Genomic DNA, 22,627 nt, shown 5'->3' on the forward strand with positions numbered 1-22,627 from the left:
CTCTCCTTCTCCTGCTCGCTTCTGCCACGATAACTTTTAAAACCAGGAGAGACTCCGGATGCATTCTCCAAGCAAAGACTTTTCAGATGGTTGCATCTAATTATTTTCCTCCCAGCTGTGGACATTTTCTTGTTAGTACCAGCAGCTTGTTCAAACAGCGGCTGGATCTGGACTCTGATTGGTTCTTTTCTCATCTAGCCCCGCCTCTCCCAATTGCTGATTGGTTCATTTTTCCTTTTTCCTATCTTTTCCATTTTCTATGCTTTCGTTCTTTTTTAAACACAGAAACAGTTTTGTTTACCTGTTTGTAGCTACGGTTTCGCCGACGGCTGCCGGCTTCTTCAGGCTGACGCTGATGGTGGCGCGTCACTTCCTTCTCCGTTTATCTGCGGGCAGCAGAGGACGTTGTCGCCCTCTACTGCCCGCTCTCCCCTCTCCGACGATGCAGTCCCAGGCGTGGTCCAGCGTGTAAACTCCGTTGTCCCAAGACAAAACTTTACACAAAAGGACAAACCTCACAGCAGATGACATAGCACAACTGATAGGACTGGTAGCTAACTCCACTTACTTCACATACGATAACACAATATACAAACAACTGGAAGGCTTCGCCATGGGTAACCCGTTATCAGCCACCCTGTGCGAGTTTTTCATGGAAGACCTGGAACAAAAAGCCATAGCCACCGCCCCCCCCAAACTGCAAAATAAAACTATGGAAACGCTACGTAGACGACATACTGGAAATCATACCAAAAGGTCAAACAGAAACACTAACACAACATTTAAACAATATTGACGACACGGGCAACATAAAATTCACTTATGAGTTAGAAACAGAAGGCAGCATAGCATTTATGGACATGAAAATCACCAGACAGACCGACGGGACCCTAAACATAAACACATACAGGAAACCAACACACACAGACCAATATCTATTATGGACATCAGAACACCCTACCATCCACAAAATGTCAGTAATCAGAACATTATATCACCGAGCAAACATAATAACAGAAGAGAGAGACCGTAAACAAGAGGACAAACACATACAACACGCTTTAAAGACCTGCGCATACCCGACATGGGCAATAAACAAAGGAAAACAACAAACAAAAACAGAAAGCAAAGAACAACCCAAAAAAAGAACCAGAAACCCAGAAAGACAAGAACCAAAACCAGTGATAACCCTACCATACATCAGAGGCATAACGGAAAAAATAAGAGCAACAATGAAAAAAACACAACATAAACACACCAACAAAGCCATACACAACAGTTAGAAACAGATTAGTACACCCAAAAGACAAAATATCAGCTGGACAAAAATGTGGAGTCATCTACGAAATCCCATGCAAAATATGCAATAAAACATACACAGGAGAAACCGGACGCCAACTCAATACACGGACAATAGAACACAGAAAGGAGTGTGAGAAAGAGGCAAATCGTAAACACACAAGAGCAGCAAAAGAAGAAGCAGAAAGTACAATAAAAAAGTCAGCCGTAACAGAACATTGCTTAAGAGAAAACCATATAATGGACTGGGACAACACACGGATCATAACCACCGAACAACAAAAATACAAAAGATGGATCAAGGAAGCAATCGAGATAAGGAGACGTGGATGTGGGACCATGAACAGGGACGACGGAGTTTACACGCTGGACCACGCATGGGACTGCATCGTCGGAGAGGGGAGAGCGGGCAGTAGAGGGCGACAACGTCCTCTGCTGCCCGCAGATAAACGGAGAAGGAAGTGACGCGCCACCATCAGCGTCAGCCTGAAGAAGCCGGCAGCCGTCGGCGAAACTGTAGCTACAAACAGGTAAACAAAACTGTTTCTGTGTTTAAAAAAGAACGAAAGCATGGATTTAGAAAGACACAGCAAGAACACACCTAAGATTTTCCATTTTCTGATTGGGTTTTTGTTAGTGTCAATTATAGTTGTCGCTTTGTATTTACTGAGGAAAAAATATGCAAAACAGCGAAGCCACAAAGGGTGAACCATGTGAGGGACTACTGTATTCGTTTCTATGGAAATCAGTCATGGGGCAGCAGTAGTAGCTTTTTCGTAGGCCGTGCTAGGACACCCCCTATAGATGAGCCTTCTGATGTGAAAGGAGAAAAAAAAACTAAACCTAATATGCATAGATTTACTATAAATTTGGTTATTTGTTTGTGCCTATATGCAATCTGATTTATTTACACATTTTTACCAGCTGCCTCATTAAAGAGTGAATGTCCTCCAACAGACTCGATCTTTCCTGGGGCACTAAAGCCAAAGAGCAAATCAGTTTTGGTTGTCAGGGAGAACTGCAGACTCTTTGGCCAATCAGCTTCACTGAACATAATGTCTTTAGCCCACTTTCCAATTGCACCCTTGCTACAGGAAATGGCAAGCTAGCATGCTAGAAGGTGATCACGTCTAAAAGAAAATAATAAATCTACATTGTCCAAAGTTAATGCCAAAGCTGTTTCAAACAAGTGCAGTTCCTGAGCCACCATCATCTTTTTAGTTTTCCTCCATCACAGCTCTGGAACTAAGCCCACCCAACATCTCTAGAAACAGAGCGCTGTTGGATAACTAGTATGTTTTCACACTGCTGGGTCACTTCACTTACTTTGCAGCCTCCTATCAGATCACAGGGACAAACTGTTCCATTTGTAAGAAAGGAAGACAATGATCTTTTATGTAGTGCCTCTCAAGATAAAAATCATGAGGTTGGAGTTGTTTGTTTATTCACAATCAAATTAGGCACAATATACTTCTCTGTGAGCTCTGCAATGGAGAGACGCACGCAGAGTGTAGGAAAGGTTTTCACATTTGAAATTCTGTTCAGGCAGCGGAGTGTTGCAAAGCAATTGACCACTAGGACAACAGAGGGCTAGCGCTGTTCTGTGGTAGCCTGCCACCATAACACTCATGGATTTGGTCCACGATGGTGTATTTACTAATGAGTTTATAAATTGGAGACTTTATAACACAGACAAATTTGTCCTTCATTCTCATCCACCTCTTCATGCAGTCACCACCTCTAAACCCACATTTCCCATTGTTTCCATCCACGTTTGCTCCGTATTTTATACTCCCTCACTCACGAGTAAATAATTGTTCATATTTTGTGACTTTTTCCACGGTGCGCTCTTTAGTCTGTTCGGTGTATGCTGCTAAATATTTGTTTACTTTTTAACAGAGCTACAGCAGTGCCGGTGATGAATATACAGGAAGCGGCGTCCTGACCGATCACAAGCTTGTGGTCTTCATCACTTTCAACGGATGTTTAAAATTTTGGGCATGTCTCTGTCACACTCCGAGCCTGTCGGAGAGCCCTTGCACTGACACATAATGGCGTTGCGTGTCTCCGCACCGATGCAGATGGATAAGTATAAATTTGGCTTTATTTGTACCATTCTCTATGCTTTTATTATTTTTTGGTACAAACCAAGTAAAACCAACCTACTAAATAATGGGAATGTTTTGAGTGTATCAGGAGTTGAAGTGTGACAGATCCTCCCCTGTTAATAAAGCATGAGGAAAATGAGGTTTGCTAGCTAGAGGTGATCTAGGCAAGAAAGGAGCTTTCTGCTGTGATTGGCCTTATCTAAACTGGGGTGAGCCAATGGTAGACCTGTTGAGGCTACAGTGGAGCATGGGTAGACCAACCTGCAGAGCAAATCTTTTTGCTCCTGCTACAGTTTGTCTAGATTTCTAGGCTAAGGATTTAGTATTTAAAGTACAAAACACCCTGTTCTAGAGTGATGGTGTTTCAGGGTAAGAAGAGCAGCAGATGAAGTGATGCACTCATCATGCCTAGTGCCTACGGTACAAGCCTGTGGTGGCAGTGCTATGATCTGGGGTTGCTGCAGTTCAACTAGGTTCAACAACAGTATGTGCTCCAAGAATGAGGTCAGTTGACTACCTGAATATACTGAATGACCAGGTTATTCCATCAATGGATTTATTCTTCCCTGATGGCACAGGCATGTTTCAAGATGACTATGCCAGGATTCATCAGGCTCAAATGGTGAAAGAGTGGTTCAGGGAGTATGAGACATCATTTTCACACATGGACTGGCTACCAGAGTCCAGACCTTAGCCCCACTGAGACTCTTTGGGGTGTGATGGAGAAGGCTTTGTGCAGCGGTCAGACTCTACCACCATCAGTGCAAGATCTTACTGAAAAATGTCTGACCTTATTATTTTGATGGAGACTTTTTTGGGCCAGGCAGTGTGTGCTTTGAGACACTTACACTTTGAGTATTATTGCCTGCTTTTCTATCTATTGGTTACTGATTGAAAAAAAAAGTGTGAGTGTATGTATGTATGGGTGAATTACTGGTTGTGTTGTAAAGTGCCTTGAGGGGTTGTAGAATCCTAGAAGGCACTATATACATTACATACCCCTTACCAATAAAGAGAAATGTATTTTTATCCTTGTAGACATAGACTGGGAGTTGTGTCCCTTTTTTATCATTCACTCCATTGGTAATCTGACCAGGGATTAAAAAAAAAAGATAATTAGTCTAAAATTTACTTCATGTTTCCATGTTTGATGAACACAAAGGAAACATTGTGTCCTTTGGAAGTGCTCTCTCTCTCTCTCTGTCTCTGTCTCTCTCTCTCTCTGTCTCTGTCTCTGTCTCTCTCTGTCTCTCTCTGTCTCTCTGTCTCTCTCTCTGTCTCTCTCTCTCTCTCTCTGTCTCTGTCTCTGTCTCTCTCTGTCTCTGTCTCTCTCTCTGTCTCTCTCTGTCTCTCTGTCTCTCTCTCTCTCTCTCTGTCTCTGTCTCTGTCTCTGTCTCTCTCTGTCTCTGTCTCTGTCTCTCTCTGTCTCTCTGTCTCTCTCTCTGTCTCTCTCTGTCTCTCTGTCTCTCTCTCTCTCTCTCTCTGTCTCTGTCTCTGTCTCTCTCTGTCTTTTTTTTTTATTATATTTTTATTGAAAGAAGAAAACAACAGTACTTGCAATTACCAAAATACAATTAACCATTCTTCATTTTTTCTAGGTAAATAACAACAATCAGACAGAACAACAACAAAAAAAAAGGGGGGGGGGGGGGGGACAAGACAATTAGACAAAAAAAACCATACCAAAAAAAAAACAAAAAAAACAAAGCCCCCCCCCCTCCCCCCCCCCGTCCCACGCAGATCAACACAACCGTCAAACATATTACCGGAATATAACAATAACAGAAGTACAATTAAACAGGTAATACCTCTAAACTAGTAAAATAAGAGATAAAGGGTTGCCACTTATGAAAAAAACTGGCCGTGCACCCTCTCAGCGTATATTTAATTTTTTCAAGTTTTAAAAAAAACATGACATCTTTAAGCCACTGGGAAACAGTAGGACACTTAGCAGACTTCCAATGTAACAATATCAAACGTCTCGCTAATAAGGATGTGAAGGCAATGATATCCTTTTGTGTGGAGTCCAGTATAAGTGAGCGGTCAGGAATCCCGAATACCGCAATCAGAGGACAAGGATGAAGAGTTACCCCAAGAACAGTTGACATAATAGCAAAATACCCTGTCCAGAAACGTTGTAACTCAGGACACAAAAAAAACATGTGGCTAAGGTGACAAGGAGAACCCTGGCATTTATCACATTTATTTTCCACTTCCGGATACAGTTCAGAAAGTCTAGACTTAGAGAAATGCACCCTATGAATGACCTTAAATTGGATAAGTCCAAGACGAGCGCAGGAGGTGGAAGATCGTACCCTTGCTATAGCCTGTTCCCAAGACTCCTCATGTATTCCAATTCCTAGTTCTCCTTCCCATATATCCCTAAGCTTAACCTTAGAGTGGTTACTAAGAGACAGAATAGCATCATAAAGTTTCGAAATGGTTCCTCTGTGATGAGGAATAAAATTTAACATAGTTTCCCACCGCTGTTCTGGAGGTAAAAAGGGGAAATTCGGGAAACACTTGGCAACAAAATTTTGAATTTGAAAATAGCGAAACAAATGGGTAATAGGGAGATTATAACGAGAAGACAAATTGGGAAAACTATCGAACACACCATCCACATATAAATGTTTAAACTGTCCTATACCCTTGTCACACCACACTGAGAATGTCGTGTCCAAAAGTGAAGGGGGAAACAAATGATTGTTGGTTAGAGGGCCCGAAGAGGATGGCATTACAAAATTATTGTGTCGTCTAAACTGAAACCAGATTTTGAGTGTGTTAAGAACCACCGGATTATCAGTATACAAAGAGGGTTTTACGGGTAAAGAGGAATAGAGCAAAGCTGGTAAAGAGGAGCCCTTACATGATAATAGCTCCAATTTACACCACGAGGAACCAGAAGATTTTAGCCAGTAGCAGAGTTTTTGAATGTGAGCGGCCCAGTAATAAGCTAGAAAATTAGGTAATGCAAGTCCTCCACTAAATCTGCATTGCTGCAGCAACGTTTTAGAAACCCTAGGCGGCTTCCCTCCCCAAATAAAAGAACCAATAATCTTGTCCAGTGAAGCAAAGAAATGTTTAGGCAAAAATAAGGGAATTGAGTGAAATAAAAATAAAAATTTTGGTAGGATGTTCATTTTAACGACATTAATCTTACCGATTAAAGAAAGCGGGAGATTACCCCATCTTTGAATATCAAATGTGATCCTAGATAAAAGAGGAGACAAATTTGCTGATTTAAGGCCAGATAGAGAGCGAGTCACTTTAACCCCTAAGTACTTAAACCCAGAGGGACTAAGACGAAAGGGTAGATCGGACTGTTGGAGTTGACGTGCTGCCGTATTAACCGGAAAACACTCACTTTTCCCTAAATTTAATTTATAACCTGAAAACGAGCTGAAGTTCTCCAGAATACTTAAAACAGCAGGAATGGAGCGAGCAGGGTCAGTCATATATAATAACAAGTCATCCGCATACAATGATACTTTATGTGTAATTCCATTACGGGGGATTCCCTTGAATACAGAAGAAGATCTTAATGTAATGGACGGCGGCTCGATGGCAATGGCAAAGAGTAAAGGTGACAAAGGGCAACCTTGACGACAACCACGACCCAGCGCAAAATAATCAGAATAAACATCATTAGTATGAACACTGGCTTTAGGGGATGAATAAAGAAGCTGAATCCAAGAAGTGAATTTATCACCAAAACCAAATTTCTTCAAAACTGCAAACAAGTATTCCCACTCCACCCTATCGAAAGCCTTTTCAGCATCTAAAGAAATCACAAGTTCAGGAAGTTGAGATAGATGCTTTGAGTAAATAACGTTAAAGAGTGTACGGGTATTAAAAAATAATTGCCGTCCCTTTATAAAGCCATTCTGCTCTTCGGAGATAATTTGAGGAAGCACATCCTCAAGGCGAGATGCAATTACTTTAGCCAATACCTTTGCATCGGCATTAAGCAGAGATAATGGCCTGTAAGAATTACAGGAAGTTGGGTCCTTGTCATTTTTAAGAAGGAGCGCTATGGTGGCCTGCGTGAAAGTAGGAGGTAATGAACCTGATTCCAAGGACTCGTTAAACACAGACAAAAGCAAAGGTGCCAGTTTACCAATAAATGTTTTATAAAATTCAATAGGAAACCCATCCGGGCCTGGGGCTTTATTAGACTGCATAGCTGTAATAGCTTTTAATACTTCATCAGCAGATAGTGGGGAGTCCAGTTGCCCGGCCTTATGAGTACCGATAACCGGGTTTGAAAGAGACTGAAGAAATTCATTCATTTTAGCTTTATCCGTGGGAAATTCTGACTTGTACAACAAAGAGTAAAATGCTTTAAAGATAGAATTAATTTCCAAAGGATCTGTAGTAATATTATCATAAGAGTTTTTAATACCAGGTATCACACGTGAAGAGGCCTGACGTCGTAACTGATGCGCCAACAAGCGATTAGCCTTGTCACCGTATTCATAATATGAGCCACGACTGCGTAGTAATAAGTGCTCAGCCTCTTTGGTTGACATAAGATCAAATTCGGCTTGCAAATCAAGGCGCTGCTTGAGTAATTCTGGAGAAGGATTCAGTGCATAACTTTGATCAAAGTTACTAATTGCCACCGTAAGTTCTTTAAGCCTGGCATTAATCTTTTTATTAGTACGTACAGAATAAGAAATAATTTGACCTCTCAAATAGCATTTAAGAGTCTCCCACAGCAGAGAATATGAAACAGAATCATCCCGATTAAACAACAAGAACTCGTCAATAGAGCTTGAAATAAATTCACAACATTCTTTATCAGCCAAAAGGAGAGAATTAAATCTCCAAAGAGGAGGACTACGTTTATATGTAGAGAGTTGAACATCTAATAGCAGAGGAGAGTGATCAGATATTACAATACCAGAATAGTCGGAGTTAGTAACACATGAATTGAGAGTTCTATCGATGAAAAAATAATCAATCCTGGAATAAGATTGGTGGACCTGGGAGAAAAACGAAAAATTTTTGATTGTAGGGTTGCGAAGTCTCTCTCTGTCTCTCTGTCTCTCTCTCTGTCTCTCTCTGTCTCTCTCTCTGTCTCTCTCTGTCTCTCTCTGTCTCTCTCTCTCTCTCTCTCTCTCTCTCTCTCTCTCTCTCTCTCTCTCTCTCTCTCTCTCTCTCTCTCTCTCTCTCTCTCTCTCTCTCTCTCTCTCTCTCTCTCTCTCTCTCTCTCTCTCTCTCTCTCTCTCTCTCTCTCTCTCTCTCTCTCTCTCTCTCTCTCTCTCTCTCTCTCTCTCTCTCTCTCTCTCTCTGTGTGTGTGTGTGTGTGTGTGTGTGTGTGTGTGTGTGTGTGTGTGTGTGTGTGTGTGTGTGTGTGTGTGTGTGTGTGTGTGTGTGTGTGTGTGTTTAACTACTCAGGACCAAAACCTGGTCCTAATATGGTGGACCCTCTGTCTTAGTCTTAGGGGCGAGGTTTAGAGGTAAGAAGTGAATTGAGTTTTTGTTAGTTAGGTTTAGGAATACACTGGTTAGGGTAAGGGTTTGAGTTAGGCATAAATGCAGTTACTAAAATGAATGAAAGTCAATGCTAAGTCCTAATACAGATAGAAAAACAAACGTGTGTGTGCGTGCGCGTGCGTGTGCGTGCATGTTTTTCCCCTGCTTTAGGATCACTGACACTCAACTTCTGTAACTTCTTTTTAACTGACTTGTCTTTAAATACTGAAAATGCAGTCTAGTGATGTCTTGAAGGCAAGAGTTGGTTTATATCTGTAAAGAAATTTGGCTGGCTCAGCCATATTTGTAAGGAGAAACTGTCTTTACTCAGTTATATTGTTAAGAAGACTCAAAGGTTGTTTTCATCGATAAACTGACGATAATATCTGTGTGTCTGTGTTTCAGTTCAATGAGGAAACCAGTTTGACAATTAAAAGTTTTAATTCTTCAAATTAAACTAATGATTTTGAAATTGACAAACAGGAAATAACAATCAACATTGGCAACTTGTGGGACAGTTGATATGCTGTTCTTGCTCAAATATACCTTCTGTTGGTGAATGAAGATTGAGAGTAATAGGGTGTGGTTATGGATGCGTGGGTGTGCAAAGTGTTGTGAGAATTGAACATGAGGTGAGATGAATGCGTGTGTGCATCTGATTTTGCTTCAGGAAGAAACAGGTGTCTGAGTGAAAAGTGATGGTTTGAATAAACTTAGGTTTAGTTGGAAAAGATGCATCAAAACGCTATCTGTCGTGTTTTGCCTCACCGAAAATCGGACCCTCTGTTGGACCCGGGACGTCACCTTAGGATGTTTCATCCAGGGCACCTTGGCTGGCAAAGAAGACAAAGATGCGCCGCGAACCGGTCCAGAGTTGCCCTCGGTACACGTGGATGGTAGAGCATTTTGTCGATGCGCTTTATTAAGTTAAGTTCACTCAGAAATCAAAAGACTCGGTAATGAGTCTGCGTTAGAAGTTGCGATTCAGCTATTCTGCCTGGCTTGGCAGAAATAGCGTGAAAGGGGGGAAGAACGAGCCAACCGGCTCTGCCCCCCCCCCCTTGGTTTTCAGGTCCACTCTCTTTCGTTGTCCAACACGAACTGGAATCATAAGACTGAAACTTACCAAAAACCTTTCTCCTCTCAAAGCAAACGTGTGCGTCAGCAAATGTGTTTTGGAGTTTAACTGTGAGAATCTGTGTGTGGGTGTGTGTGCTTGAGTGTGTGTGAAGGTCAGCAACAAACACTCTCAACATTATCTAATTATGGATTCATTAAATCTCTTATAATTACCCAAAAGCATAATAGTCATTCATTTGATTAAAACACATTTATAATGAGCAATTTGATGATTAAACTTTTAACATTCAAAACAAGAAAAGGAAGTTTAAACTTTATGTTTTGACTTGTTATGACTACTTGTCCATGAGAACTCCTTCTTCTGGTACCGCAGGTGGCAGATGTTATGGTTTCCTCCCAGACTCGCTGGCGTTCAGGTCTTAATCTGTGGGTGAAAGTTCTCAGCGACCCAGCTTTGACACAGCTGAGTCCAACACCACCTTTGTGACAGAAAACCCATATTTCCTCACGTTACATATCACAACCGTGAAAATGAGAATAAAAACATGTCTCAAATGGAATAAAATATTTTATAGCATTGTAAAGAAGCTTATCTAAGCCATCATGCATTTAATAAACAATTGTTTTAACTGTATCATTCTTCCTGCATGTACCGCATAATTGCAGCAAACCTCATATCTCAATAAGACGTGGTGGAGGTGTGCTTCAGGCACAGATCTAGTAAAGTTTACAGCACATGGCTACTGCAAAAGCTTTGTGTTGGTCAGAGAGAAGAGTATAAAGTGAAATAGTTTAATGTTTTAAGCTTCTGGTTGAAATTGCCTCAACAATATCAAAGTAGATTCACAGTTGGTATTGCCTTTGCTGGAGTGCCTTATTTTAAATGATTCTTTTTAATTCATGTTTACAATGATTAAAGGTACTGTAGTACAAAATAGGCCTCGTGGGCATATTCTAAATGCTGCTCCAACAACCATTTTGATACACCAAGATATACAGAATTATGTTGAATTCTAAACCAATGAACCTTGATGTACCGTAATTTCCGGACTATAGAGCACACCTCAATATAAGCCGCACCAACAAAAAAAAAAAGGTTTTCTACACACACACCACACTCAAATACAAGCCGCGGCGCAGCAGCCACATGCAGGTCTCCGGCGCACAGCGCATGTTGGCCGTAACATAAGATAATTAGACAGAAAGACGCTACACGGAGGTTTTTCGTTGTTGTTTCAATTCAACAAAACAAATTTTAAACACGGGTGAACGTGCCTGCAAGCTTAGAAAAGAAAACAGCACTGATAGCATTCATATTTCTGGATGGTTATAAAATAAAAACAGAACTGACACGTTATTACCGGTAATTTGCATGCATGTTTAGAAAAAAAAGAACAGTGCTGACACAGCATTAATAAGCCCTGGATGATTAGAAAATAAAAACTGCACACAAAACATGCCTGGTTAGTAAATAAAACACACTTGCCTACCAGAAGAAGTAATTCGCTCTCATCTTCCTCTTGTGCACTAAAGCCATCAAAGTCCTCTTCTTCATGCCAAGCTTACGTGCAGCAGCACTGTTTCCCTCCTTTACTGCCAGATCGATGGCCTTCAACTTAAATGCGGCAACATATGAACTCATACGTGTAGTTACCATGATGAGGGGGTATGGATTTGAAAAAAATTCTTCGTCGTGCCGGCTGCTTGCATGTGCTAAATTAAAATGAGCACTTTCTTCAATTTCCACTTTTGACTTCCACCTGTTTCACTTTCTGCTAAAGCGCCCCCTGCAGGTGAAGGAAAATCTTCAGTAAAGCCGCACCTCATTATAAGCTGCATGGTTCAAAGCGTGGGAAAAAAGTAGCGGCTTATAGTCCGGAAAATACGGTAATTGATAGCAGAGAATGTGCCCCCAGACCTCTGGAGAATGGTTGCAGCTTCTAAACTGTTCTGCTAAGTGTAAGGCTTAGTACTTCAATTAACATGGATTTTGCTTTACCTGGAAGAAGCACGAGTTAGTAAATACTTATTTGGCTTTCCACACATGAAACAAGTTGGAGTTGCAGCAACTAGATGGTATGCGTACCAATAAAGAAACCAGTTGATGCTGGCCTTGTCTGAAAGTCTTGTACGGATTTTGCCCACTGATGATGTTGTCCAAAAAGATTTTTTAGACAACATGTTACATATGCATCATGAGCTTTTAGCTCTATAACCCTGTTGCCGCCTCTGTAACACTCATAAATAAATTGTGCAGTATAATTTTCAGACAGTTTTTTTGTTTAATACATATATTCTCCCTGGTAATCTTACTCCACCTGCTTTCAAAAGTCCAGTGATGATTTTTACTGCACTGGACTGGTCCCCGAGTACTTCACACTGCTTTTGATTTTGCCTCACCATTACCTGCCTGTCTCAGTAATGTGCAGTGGGGTTCCAGGCCCATTTGCTGCCTTCTTGGTTTGATGCCGACCAGCAAGTTGTTTTTGCTTTCATGTACACCATCCACTACTCTAGAGAGCTAATTTCATGCTTTTTGGTCTTGAAGAAGTGCAGTATTGATCGTTTTCTGCTTTCTTTAAAGCGATTATCATTTGTAATTTAAATGGAGGAAAATAAGCTTTAATGACTCAATTTCCCTCCTTTTCATTAAATACCAGACAGTTTTATTGTCATGGATGCTTAAATTCTCATCAGGATCATGTTGAAGAAAAGAGCTCTGTGTTTGCATCCTGTGCCAGCTATTTACCATCAGAGCAGTGAGCTGGAACATTTATATTTAACAGTGTCATTAGGCTATTCCATCCCTGAAATCAAAAGATCAAAAGGAAAAATTCAACTGAGTTCATTACAATCCAGGTTGCCCTCATCTTGAAGCATTGCATTAGCATAGCTCAGTTAAAATGAGCCATATATGGCTTGCATAAAAATGAAATAACATTTTCCATTTGTCCCATTTTGTTTTGCAGCTGGTGGGTGGTGAATTCGACCTTGAGACAAACTTTATTATTCAAGATGCAGAAAGCATTGGCTGCATGTTGGAGCTGTTAGAACACTGTGACGTCACCTGCCAGGCAGAAATTTGGAGCATGTTCACCGCCATCCTTCGCAAAAGCGTCCGAAACCTGCAAATGAGCACAGAAGTGGGCCTCATCCAACAGGTGCTGCTCCAAATGGGCTCAGTGGATGATATGATTGCAGGTATGAAGTTCCACCTTTTATGATGAAGTCGTAACTTTTAGCCAATCCCCAATGCTGTAGTTTACCCAACTATAAACAAAAATGAAGTGTTTAATATGTTTAAAATAGGGATGTGTGATATCCCAAGTGTGTGTACTTCCCTTAAAAAATGGTGGACTGGGGTGGTGAGGGGTGCAGGGGTTGTCATAAGTCATGGGGGCTACTACAAGTGGGGAAGTGCCCCTCCAAAAGGGAGGCAAAAGTTTAAATATACCGGTACTTCAAACTGGTTTATGCCGGCCCACTTAATCCAATGCTGATAATATCAGACATCTCTAATTTGAAATATATAAACGTATCTTCGATGAGGTATTTGTATATGTGACTGTCTACTGATCATTGTTCTTTTGTGCCTTAAAGTCAGTGACATTTAAGCTGACTGGTCAAACAGATGAATCTTGTTACTTCGATTATATTTGGAATTCAAAGCGGAAATGCATTTCTCTGCAGAGTCGCTGTGCCTCCAAGTGAAAATTGTTTATTATATAGATATCCCGTTGATGTAGTCACCCTCTGGCAGAAATGTTTGATGTAATGGAATTTCACAGACAATGGACTGCAAACTAAAGTGAAATCATATCTCAGAGGACGAGCAGTGAGCATTTTCTCCCATGAGGATCTCCCGTGAGTTATGATATCTCTATAATGCAGCTGCATTGTCCGATAGTCTCCACTCCCCTCTTTCTTGCGTTTTGTGTGTGTTTATTTCTTGGTGTGTTTCTCTGTGTGTGATGTCTTGTTTTGTAAGACTTGCTGGTGGACATGTTGGGTGTGCTGGCCAGCTACAGCATCACAGTGAAGGAACTGAAGTTGCTCTTCAGTATGCTACAAGGAGAAGGAGGCCTCTGGGTAAGTAACACCAGGACTACAGATTATGGACATAAATCTGGGGTTTGACACCTCCATCAGCAAAGAGCTGTGTGGTACTTCCTCAGTAATTGACTAACTGCACATTAAGTGAACAAAGTAACTGAAATGGTAGTGAGGATCTGCTGCCTAATCAGTCACAATGATTAACTGTCTCATTCTTTCCCCTTGTTTTAATTTATTTGTCCCGTGTTCAGCCAAAGCATGCAGTCAAAATGTTGTCAGTGCTGAATCAGATGCCCCAAAAACATGGACCTGATGTCTTCTTCAACTTTCCTGGTCGCAGTGCAGCAGTAAGCATGCATACCAGTTTGCTTGATAAATGTTTTTAATGTTTTAGAGAACTTTGTCCTGTAATAATATTCTTGGTTCATATGAAGCTGCTTTTCGAAAATAACACATGAAAAGTGTTTCCTGTCCTGTCCTGTCCTGTCCTGTCTGTGAGATTCCCAAACTGCAGAAGCAGTTTATTTAATCAATGATTAATGGAGGATATCAGATGCAAATAAAAAAAAACAATTTCTTTTTTTTAATAATAATCCATTTTTAAGTTTTATTTCATATGATTCTTAAGATTCATAAAAGCGAGGAAGGGTCATTCTTTTGTTTTGAAGCAAGAGAAAAGTAAAACATCTCTTTTCTCACAGTTAACCAGAGGCGGATCTAGACCAGCATTAGAAGGGGGGCTGTGCTGGGGCCAGCCGCTCTGTTAGAGATACATTTGTAAGAAAAGAACTTGACAACTTGAAACAATACTTCTCTCTGCATCTTTTTCTAACTTAAGATATCTACATTGATACGCTTGACTTCTGATCTTGGCTTAGACAAAATTATCATAGAAATATCTGTACTTAAAAGGCAATAATTCTAACCAACTACACCACCATGCAGCCATGCAGTACAGATCTTTATTTCAGATTTATTAGAATTAAAATAAGCCAGTTAGAATCCAACAGTCACAAACGCATATTATGCCAAAACTGACTCAGTGATGGAAGCAAATCCACAGTAAGTGGGCTCTTTAACAGTTATGCTGCAAGGCTGTCATTGGGCCCTGATCAAAATTACCTGCTATCTGACTAGGATACGTGCTATGTTTCTCCCTCCATGCGTGGTGGGGGTGGGTGATTGGTTGCTGCAGCTGGACGAAGATTGAGGGGGGTTTCAGACGAGGAAGTGTGCGGCTATGCAGTCTTGAGGGAGGGGGAAGGGCCCGCCAGGGAGTGCGAGATGGCCAACAGTGCGTTTCACTCAGTGTGGTTACATGCATACTGACCAACATCTAAGTCAATCAAGGTCGATCTCATGGAGATAAGCTGGGAGTCTTTATCCTAGTTTACATGAGTGTCAGAAAATCAACCTCTCAAATAACGTTTTTACCACACCGGTATAGTAGGTGGTGACATGCGTCCTTTCATGTTGGCAGTCTTCCGCTTAGCTTATAGCAACACAACACTGGCAGAAGTGAAGCAGACAAAATTGAAGCAGAATGTACACAATGGCTGAAGCAATTGACAACAACAATGCTGCAGCACAGCTTATTTGGTACGTACTGTACTGTTTGATGGTGTTACGCATATTACTTTGTAGCGAAGATATCATCAGAAGATAGCTTCCATGGTCTCGTCACTCCTTGAACGCAAGCGTTCAACTTATCAGTTCGGCTAACCCATTTACATGCAGATTGTATTGTATTACTACCGCATTATCTGGGTGTTTAAGCTTGATTGGAACCAGTTAGCCTTCAGCCAGTCTAACGCGTTTACATGTACAAAAAAAACAAAAAACAAACAAACAAAAAAAAAAAACAATGCAAGTCTTTTTAGGGCAGTACTTTGGTTTTCTGATCAGAATCTGAATCAACTTTGTCAGTGCCCCAGCATCCTGAAGCATAGAAATTTGTCTCCGCAGTACAGCCTGACTAAGGTCACACACACAAAACATATAGAACAGATACAGGCAGACCACGAGAGCTGCCTTTCAAGGCACGCATGTAAACGCACTGACTGTCTCACTCCTGTTGCATTTCTGACTTGATTCAAAGTTTGTTGGCCCTCTGGGGCCCCCTTGTGGCCTAGGGTCCCCAAGCAGTTGCCTGCCCTGCCTGTCGCCATGCAGCACTTCGGCTTTTTAAAACGGAACAATCAGAAGTATAATATTAGTGAAATTTAAACCTGTAAATTCAGTTTGTAGGGATTCTACCAGCCCTTTTCCTACTCCATAACTTTGTTTCTTATCCTGTTTTTCTTAGGCCATTGCTTTACCTCCTATTGCTAAGTGGCCTTATCAGAATGGGTTTACATTCAACACTTGGTTCAGAATGGATCCATTGAATAATATCAGTGTTGACAAGGATAAACCATATCTCTACTGGTGAGTGCTCGCTGACGCACATTTGTGCTCCATATTTCATCTCTCCAATTTACCTTTTGTGTTTCCTCTTGCTGTAGCTTGTAAAGCTAATAGCAGCTTTATTGATGAAGTACTGTGCTGTCCGACACTCAGTGATTTTCTCATCTGAGCATTTTACGACTGCAACTTATTTTTCAAGGTTAAACTACTTTGCGGACACTATTTCTCACACAGACAACATTTCTGTAATGTGTTTTTGTGAGAGAACTCAATTCTCCAAGATAATGCTATGAATTATAATGTGGGGAGGGAGGGCAGGAAGAGGAGATGAGAGGAGGGGGAGGTGGATAGGTGAGATTACAGAGATTAAAACTCATGGAGGCATGAATTACTGCAGCTGAAACACTGATTGCTGCTGCTGGAGACACTATAGAGGTATTAATTTAAATTTGAATAAGTGCCACAAAAGGCTCGCGTACCAGCTCCTGCTGGAGCTTGTGGGTAATTATTGTAGAAATCAATAACCCAAAAGTGCACCGATGCTTGGCTGTTGCTCTTCCTGTTTAGAGAGGATTGTTGGGAGGATATCAGAGTACAATTCATCACATAAAAGAGCCGGGGAATGGAATGAAAGAGAGGGGGTAATAAAGATGGAAATACACAATTGGCTGGCAGGGAAGACTGATTAATTTGAGATAAGTTGGTCTGGTACTTATCATCTGCTGGCTGTCATCTTTTCATGTGTATCTAAAATGTTGGATTGGAGCAAACTGCTCACCTTAGGAGCACCAGCTTTCTGGTTCTCTTATGTCTAAGATGAAAACAGGAAGAGGACATATTGGCCAAGCTCAGATTTTTGTATTCAAGTGGCAGCTATTGCATATTGGCTGTCACAAAAAGGGTGAGATATGCCAAGCTAATCCTGTTTATGCATTGCTCCGAGTGTGTTGCAGCTCTGCGGCGGGGCATGTAAACAACAAAAAAGAATTGTATCTTATAGGCGGACAGAGCAGCTTTAGACTAGTGTCAAAACTCTCCTCTCGATAAAAACTCTACCTGCCTTTGGAAAGAAATCAGTTCGTTTTGGATGATTCCAGTGGGTGGTGGTTGAAGGGCTGACAGCTTTAGACCCAAAGGCAGTGGGAGTGAATTGAGTTTTTATCAGTGGTGTAAAAGATTTTCAGTTGAAGCGTGAGGAAAGAAATTAGGCTTTTTGTTTCTGTGCACCAGGCTGATGGCGTATAGACATGCTATTTCCTGTCATTTTTCTTTTCTAGAGTCAGGATGATTAGATTGGAATTATTGGACACAAATCTAAATCCTTATAAGGATTACTGTCTTTTTAATGGTTTTTATGCCAGCATATCAAGTTAGTTTTCAGAATTTCCTGCTTATTGTTTGGACTTGAGTTTTATTTATTCTCCTAAGAATCTCGAGGGTCGCCCATCTTTCTATCCAGCAGATTGCTTCGTGTTGGCTTCTCACAAGGTTACATAACAATCCCACACTTTCTAAAGGCTGACATTTCATGTCATTTATTGTTTATTGTTTGATATGTTATGTAATGATAAGAAGGTATTGTGAAGAAGACTGAAAGGGGCAAATGTTACGATTGCATAACTCACTCTTTAAAGGTGTGGTTCACTGAAAACATTTTTTTAATGACTATTTCTGATTATTTTTGGTCATTCTGAGTTTTTTATGCAGGCTGAACTTGAAAATAGTCTCTTACACCAATCTCCTGTGTTAGCTTCTGATAGAAAATAGACAGTGAAAATCTAGGATTTGAAAAGCCTGAAAGATCTACGTCATACTGTGAATTGGACTAACCCATTTTGACTTACGATGGGGAAGGCTGTTGTTGTTTTAGCATCCAGAATCTGTAGCAAACGTCTCTTTCAACAGAAGCTAACCGCTAGCATTAGCAAGTCAAACACATTGCTGAAGCTCCTCTAGGCTTGTAATTTGTGGAGATAAAACATCCATGTCCCTGAGCAAACAGAGTTGGTGGTAGTCACGTTGCTTTTGTCCAATCATAGGCAAGATGTTCAAATATCAGGAAATAAGACTCCAAATACTCTCGTTTGAAGCACAGCTCTGATGTCGCAGACTAGTCCTGCTGGGCCAGGGGTTTGTGGGGTGTTTTGGTCCTGGAGTTCTGCTTACAAGGCATTCATTCCTATTAGAGATCATTACAAATTTATTGATTGAACGAGTAATCCACACCTTTAACCGATGCTTTGTTTACAGCTTTCGCACCAACAAGGGCATTGGCTACTCTGCACATTTTGTTGGGAACTGTTTGATTGTGACATCGCTCAAGTCGAAAGGAAAAGGGTTTCAGCACTGTGTGAAGTATGATTTTCAGCCAAGGAAGGTGAGATTTCATTGGTTAAACTTAATTTTTTGAACATTATTTACTTAACCACATATTTTCTTTGCCAGTCATTGAAAGCAAGCCTTGGGTTGGTATATTTTGTATGTTCACACACTTGTGAAGTGCTTAAAATCCGGTGAGAATTCTTTCACATGTAAATACAGATCTGAAAATGAAGCTTAATTTAGCCTGGTGCATCGCTGCAGCAGCTGCCCCTGCAGAGCAGCTAAATACTAATTCAACATTTGAGACAATTAGAGGACTTGAGAGAACAAATATTTGCCTTATTCCAAGAGTCACCGTGCAGGAATTGTCATGTAGGATCTTTTTGAAAAGGAAAGTCCATTAATTACCTTTTGAATTGATTTTTGAGTCCAGGCATTGGATTAGTGGAGCTTTAAATTATCTCTAGGTAGCTTTCAGTCTCCTCCTCCACCATGAATCCTCTTTAAGGTGTCCTTACTTCTGAGTGTAGACAGCTGAAAGCCGACTGCTCACTGCGGTCTCACTGTAGCAAGCCGATAAATAAAAGGTACTCGGCCACAAAAGAGTCTCATGGTTATCTGTCTATTCAGTCTCCATGTTGTAAAGAAGCAGCTGTAGCTTTTTTCATGAGTAACAAGAGCCAATTGTGAGTAAGAACATAGAAGAAACACATTTGCCATTAAATATCAGAACCAAGCATCTTACGGAGAAAATATTTTAAAGGGAGGCTCAGTGGAGCAATATTAAGACTGTTTTCTCTATTAAAGTACAATGTGAAACTTTTTATCTCACTTATTTCAGAATGTGAAACTCAAATTTCATATATTTGTTACACATTTTAATATTTTAAACCTCAATTTCTTGTTTTTCTTATGTTGTGGCTTACAGATAATTAAAAATCAAAATTGAGTGGCTAGCCCCTTAGTGGCTGGCTGCAGTAAAGTTTTGAGATCCCATCTTCTCCACGTGAAGGAGTAAGACATTTTACTCCTAACAATGAACGAATGAATGAATAAATAAACAGTTTTTTCAAGGTGTAGAATCACAGTTCTTACCCAGCTTATGCATATTCTAAAAGTACATTTTCTTTGCTATAAGTTAATATTTGATGCTTTAAAAACATTCATTGGGAGGAGTTAGCAGAACCTTCATTTCCACTCCTACAAAAAGTATAATCTGTTTCTAAAAATACAACATGGCAGCACCAAATGGAATATTATGGTTTCATTTGCCTTTTTGCCTATTCTTTACTTGCACCATCGCTCTAATCCATTCCTTTTTGACAAATTCCTAAATTATAACTCTTAACAGGAGGACTTGTGGTTTACTTACACTTAGGAGCATAACTTTAATAAACAAAACCAAACATTCACCCACTTGAAGTAAAACATGGAGGTAAATCTGACTCTATATTTCTTTTAAGCTTCTTTATATTTAAATAATGACATGCTTTCAGTGTTTTTCATTTATTTGTGAACCAAACTCGATGAGGATTTTTTAGATAAGTGGCTGGTTTTCTGATGAGTTACACTGAAATATTCCAATGAGGACAACCAAATGATTTGGTGTAATTTTTCCCGCGCAGCATAAAGTAAAAAAGAAACAGCATGAAACACAATTCCTCAAGCTGTTCAACACATTTTAATTGCACTAGATAGAAAGAAAGTGCACTTAGTCAGATTTACCATTTAGCAGCATCCCGTAGGAGTGAAAGAAAGAAACAGTCTTTTTTTTTAATTAAATTTTTTTGTTCATGGGTCTGAAACATCTGCCTTAATTTACTAAATCTTTTCCATATGAATTTGTTGTGGTCCTCAGTGGTACATGATCAGCATAGTCCACGTCTACAGCCGCTGGAGGAACAGTGAAATCCGATGCTACGTTAACGGGCAGCTAGTTTCGTATGGAGACATGGCGTGGCACGTCAACACGAATGATGTAAGTGCTCCTCATTTGCCGTCGTCTCATTGCACCGCTTTTGATGTTTTTAAACCAGGCCTGTCTGTCACATCTGTTTGTTCAATTACGAAGCCTGAAAACATGTATTTTCTTCAAGACTCACCATGCAAAACCAGTTAGATTTAATTAGAATTTTACATCAGAACTCTGACAGCAAGACAATTATCATGAAGGTAAATATTTCTATCACAGAGGAAAAATAGCTAAAATGTGTGCATTGATTGAAATGTCATCACTGTACTTTTCAGTTGCACAAGCAGAGATGAAATGCATCTCAAAAGGAGATGTAGCTGAGGATGTTGTCGTTTGAGTTTTTAAAATATTCCATCAAATTTACCGAACTTGTGGAGAATAAAAGATTTTTTAGATTTCCTGTGAGCCAACGTGTACGTAAAGTGCATGTGGTGGTCAGAGAGTAAAATATGTTAATTTCAACCAAGAAAGGGGGTTAAAAATATAAATAGGTTGCATCCACTTCATGGCGTCACTGTGACTTAGAAAATCAGTTGTTTTTCAGTTCACCATTGTTGCCACATGTGCCAAAAACTATAAGATCACAAAACCAATTGAGTGCACAAAAAATGTTGTAATCTGACTGCTAAGATACAAAAAGTTTCCTGCTGACATCCTGTAAATTGACTATGCATAAGTCAGATTGGCTCAGGTTTTCTAAAAAGGTTGAATGAAAGAGAAGCTTGATCATGATTTTGTCACGGTGTAGGAGGTGGAGACGGCGGACCATGTGTGGTTGAGCTGAGCAGAAGGTAAAAATGCAGGCTTCGGATAAAGTAAAAATGATTTAATGGCAGGATGGGATGAACAGAAACACCAGCAGACAACAACAATGAACTGACAAAGGACAGGGGCAAAACAGGTGGTATAAACACAGAGGACTAATTAGGGAAACATGGGCAGGTAAACGAGGGACAGGTGAGAACAATAAGGGTAATCATGGCAGGAGAGGAACACAGTCAGGCGGGCAGGGGCAGATTGTGACAGATTTAGAATCTGATGGGCTTTTCAAAATTGTAATTATTTTTCTGGTTTATTTTTCAGCTGTCATTATGCACCAGCATAAAATAATCTGTTATGTGATATTTGTTGCATTTTTTAATGCACTAAGAAGATATGGCTGTTACATTTCAGCACCAGAATATATTTAAATATTCAAATTTTAGACATTCATTGCTCTTTTCCTTTTGTGAAGCATGCCTGTTTAGATTGTTCTCTTAAGTGATGAAGGTTCTATCCATTTTCCTCCTCTCTTTTTTTTCCAGAGTTATGATAAGTGCTTCCTTGGGTCCTCAGAGACGGCAGATGCTAACAGAGTATTCTGTGGACAGCTTGGGGCTGTCTATGTGTTCAGTGAAGCCCTCAATCCTGCGCAGATATTTGCAATTCATCAGCTAGGACCAAGCTATAAGGTATGTGCTTGTGGGTGACTAAATTAGATTACACATAAGGAGTCTGCATCACCTATCCATTTGTGAAATCAATGAGCATAGTTCCTTCGCCCTGCGTATCCGTCCTGCTTTTCCTCTCAGATAAACAGCGGCATAAATTACCTACTCCTTGGGAATAATGGCACGGTGCTCAGAGGGAAGCCACAGGAACTCTGAGGGGACAGAGTCCACAGCCAATTTGTATCAGCTGCAGCAACTGTAGCACTCCGGGGCTTCTGGATGGAGATCCAATCATGAACGTGAATGATGAAACATTTTGTCTTGCTCAAACAGGGATTTGATTATAAATGTTTGTTTTCTAGCAACAAAGCTGTAGTGTTTATAATTTCTATTTTTTTAAGCAGACTTTAACCTTTTTCTTTTAGCTTTAAGGTGGACATATTATGCAAAATTCACCTTTAGCATTTTTTCTGTGC

The 22,627-nt window shown here is 40.4% G+C and overlaps 1 protein-coding gene across 4 annotated transcripts in view; it reads left to right on the forward strand.

The window, feature by feature from the left end:
• Positions 1-22,627, forward strand: part of nbeab (neurobeachin b) — a 279,564-nt gene that overhangs the window by 50,852 nt on the left and 206,085 nt on the right. For all 4 annotated transcript variants that reach the window (XM_015951379.3, XM_015951381.3, XM_015951380.3 and 1 more), the window contains 7 exons: positions 12,938-13,169; positions 13,957-14,057; positions 14,273-14,368; positions 16,327-16,448; positions 18,678-18,804; positions 20,608-20,727; positions 22,026-22,172. In XM_015951379.3, the coding sequence (XP_015806865.2) occupies positions 12,938-13,169; positions 13,957-14,057; positions 14,273-14,368; positions 16,327-16,448; positions 18,678-18,804; positions 20,608-20,727; positions 22,026-22,172 (945 nt within the window). The remainder of the gene's footprint in view (positions 1-12,937; positions 13,170-13,956; positions 14,058-14,272; positions 14,369-16,326; positions 16,449-18,677; positions 18,805-20,607; positions 20,728-22,025; positions 22,173-22,627) is intronic.

Source organism: Nothobranchius furzeri, chromosome 13, assembly GCF_043380555.1.
Source record: "Nothobranchius furzeri strain GRZ-AD chromosome 13, NfurGRZ-RIMD1, whole genome shotgun sequence".
In the NCBI taxonomy this organism is placed as follows: domain Eukaryota; kingdom Metazoa; phylum Chordata; class Actinopteri; order Cyprinodontiformes; family Nothobranchiidae; genus Nothobranchius; species Nothobranchius furzeri.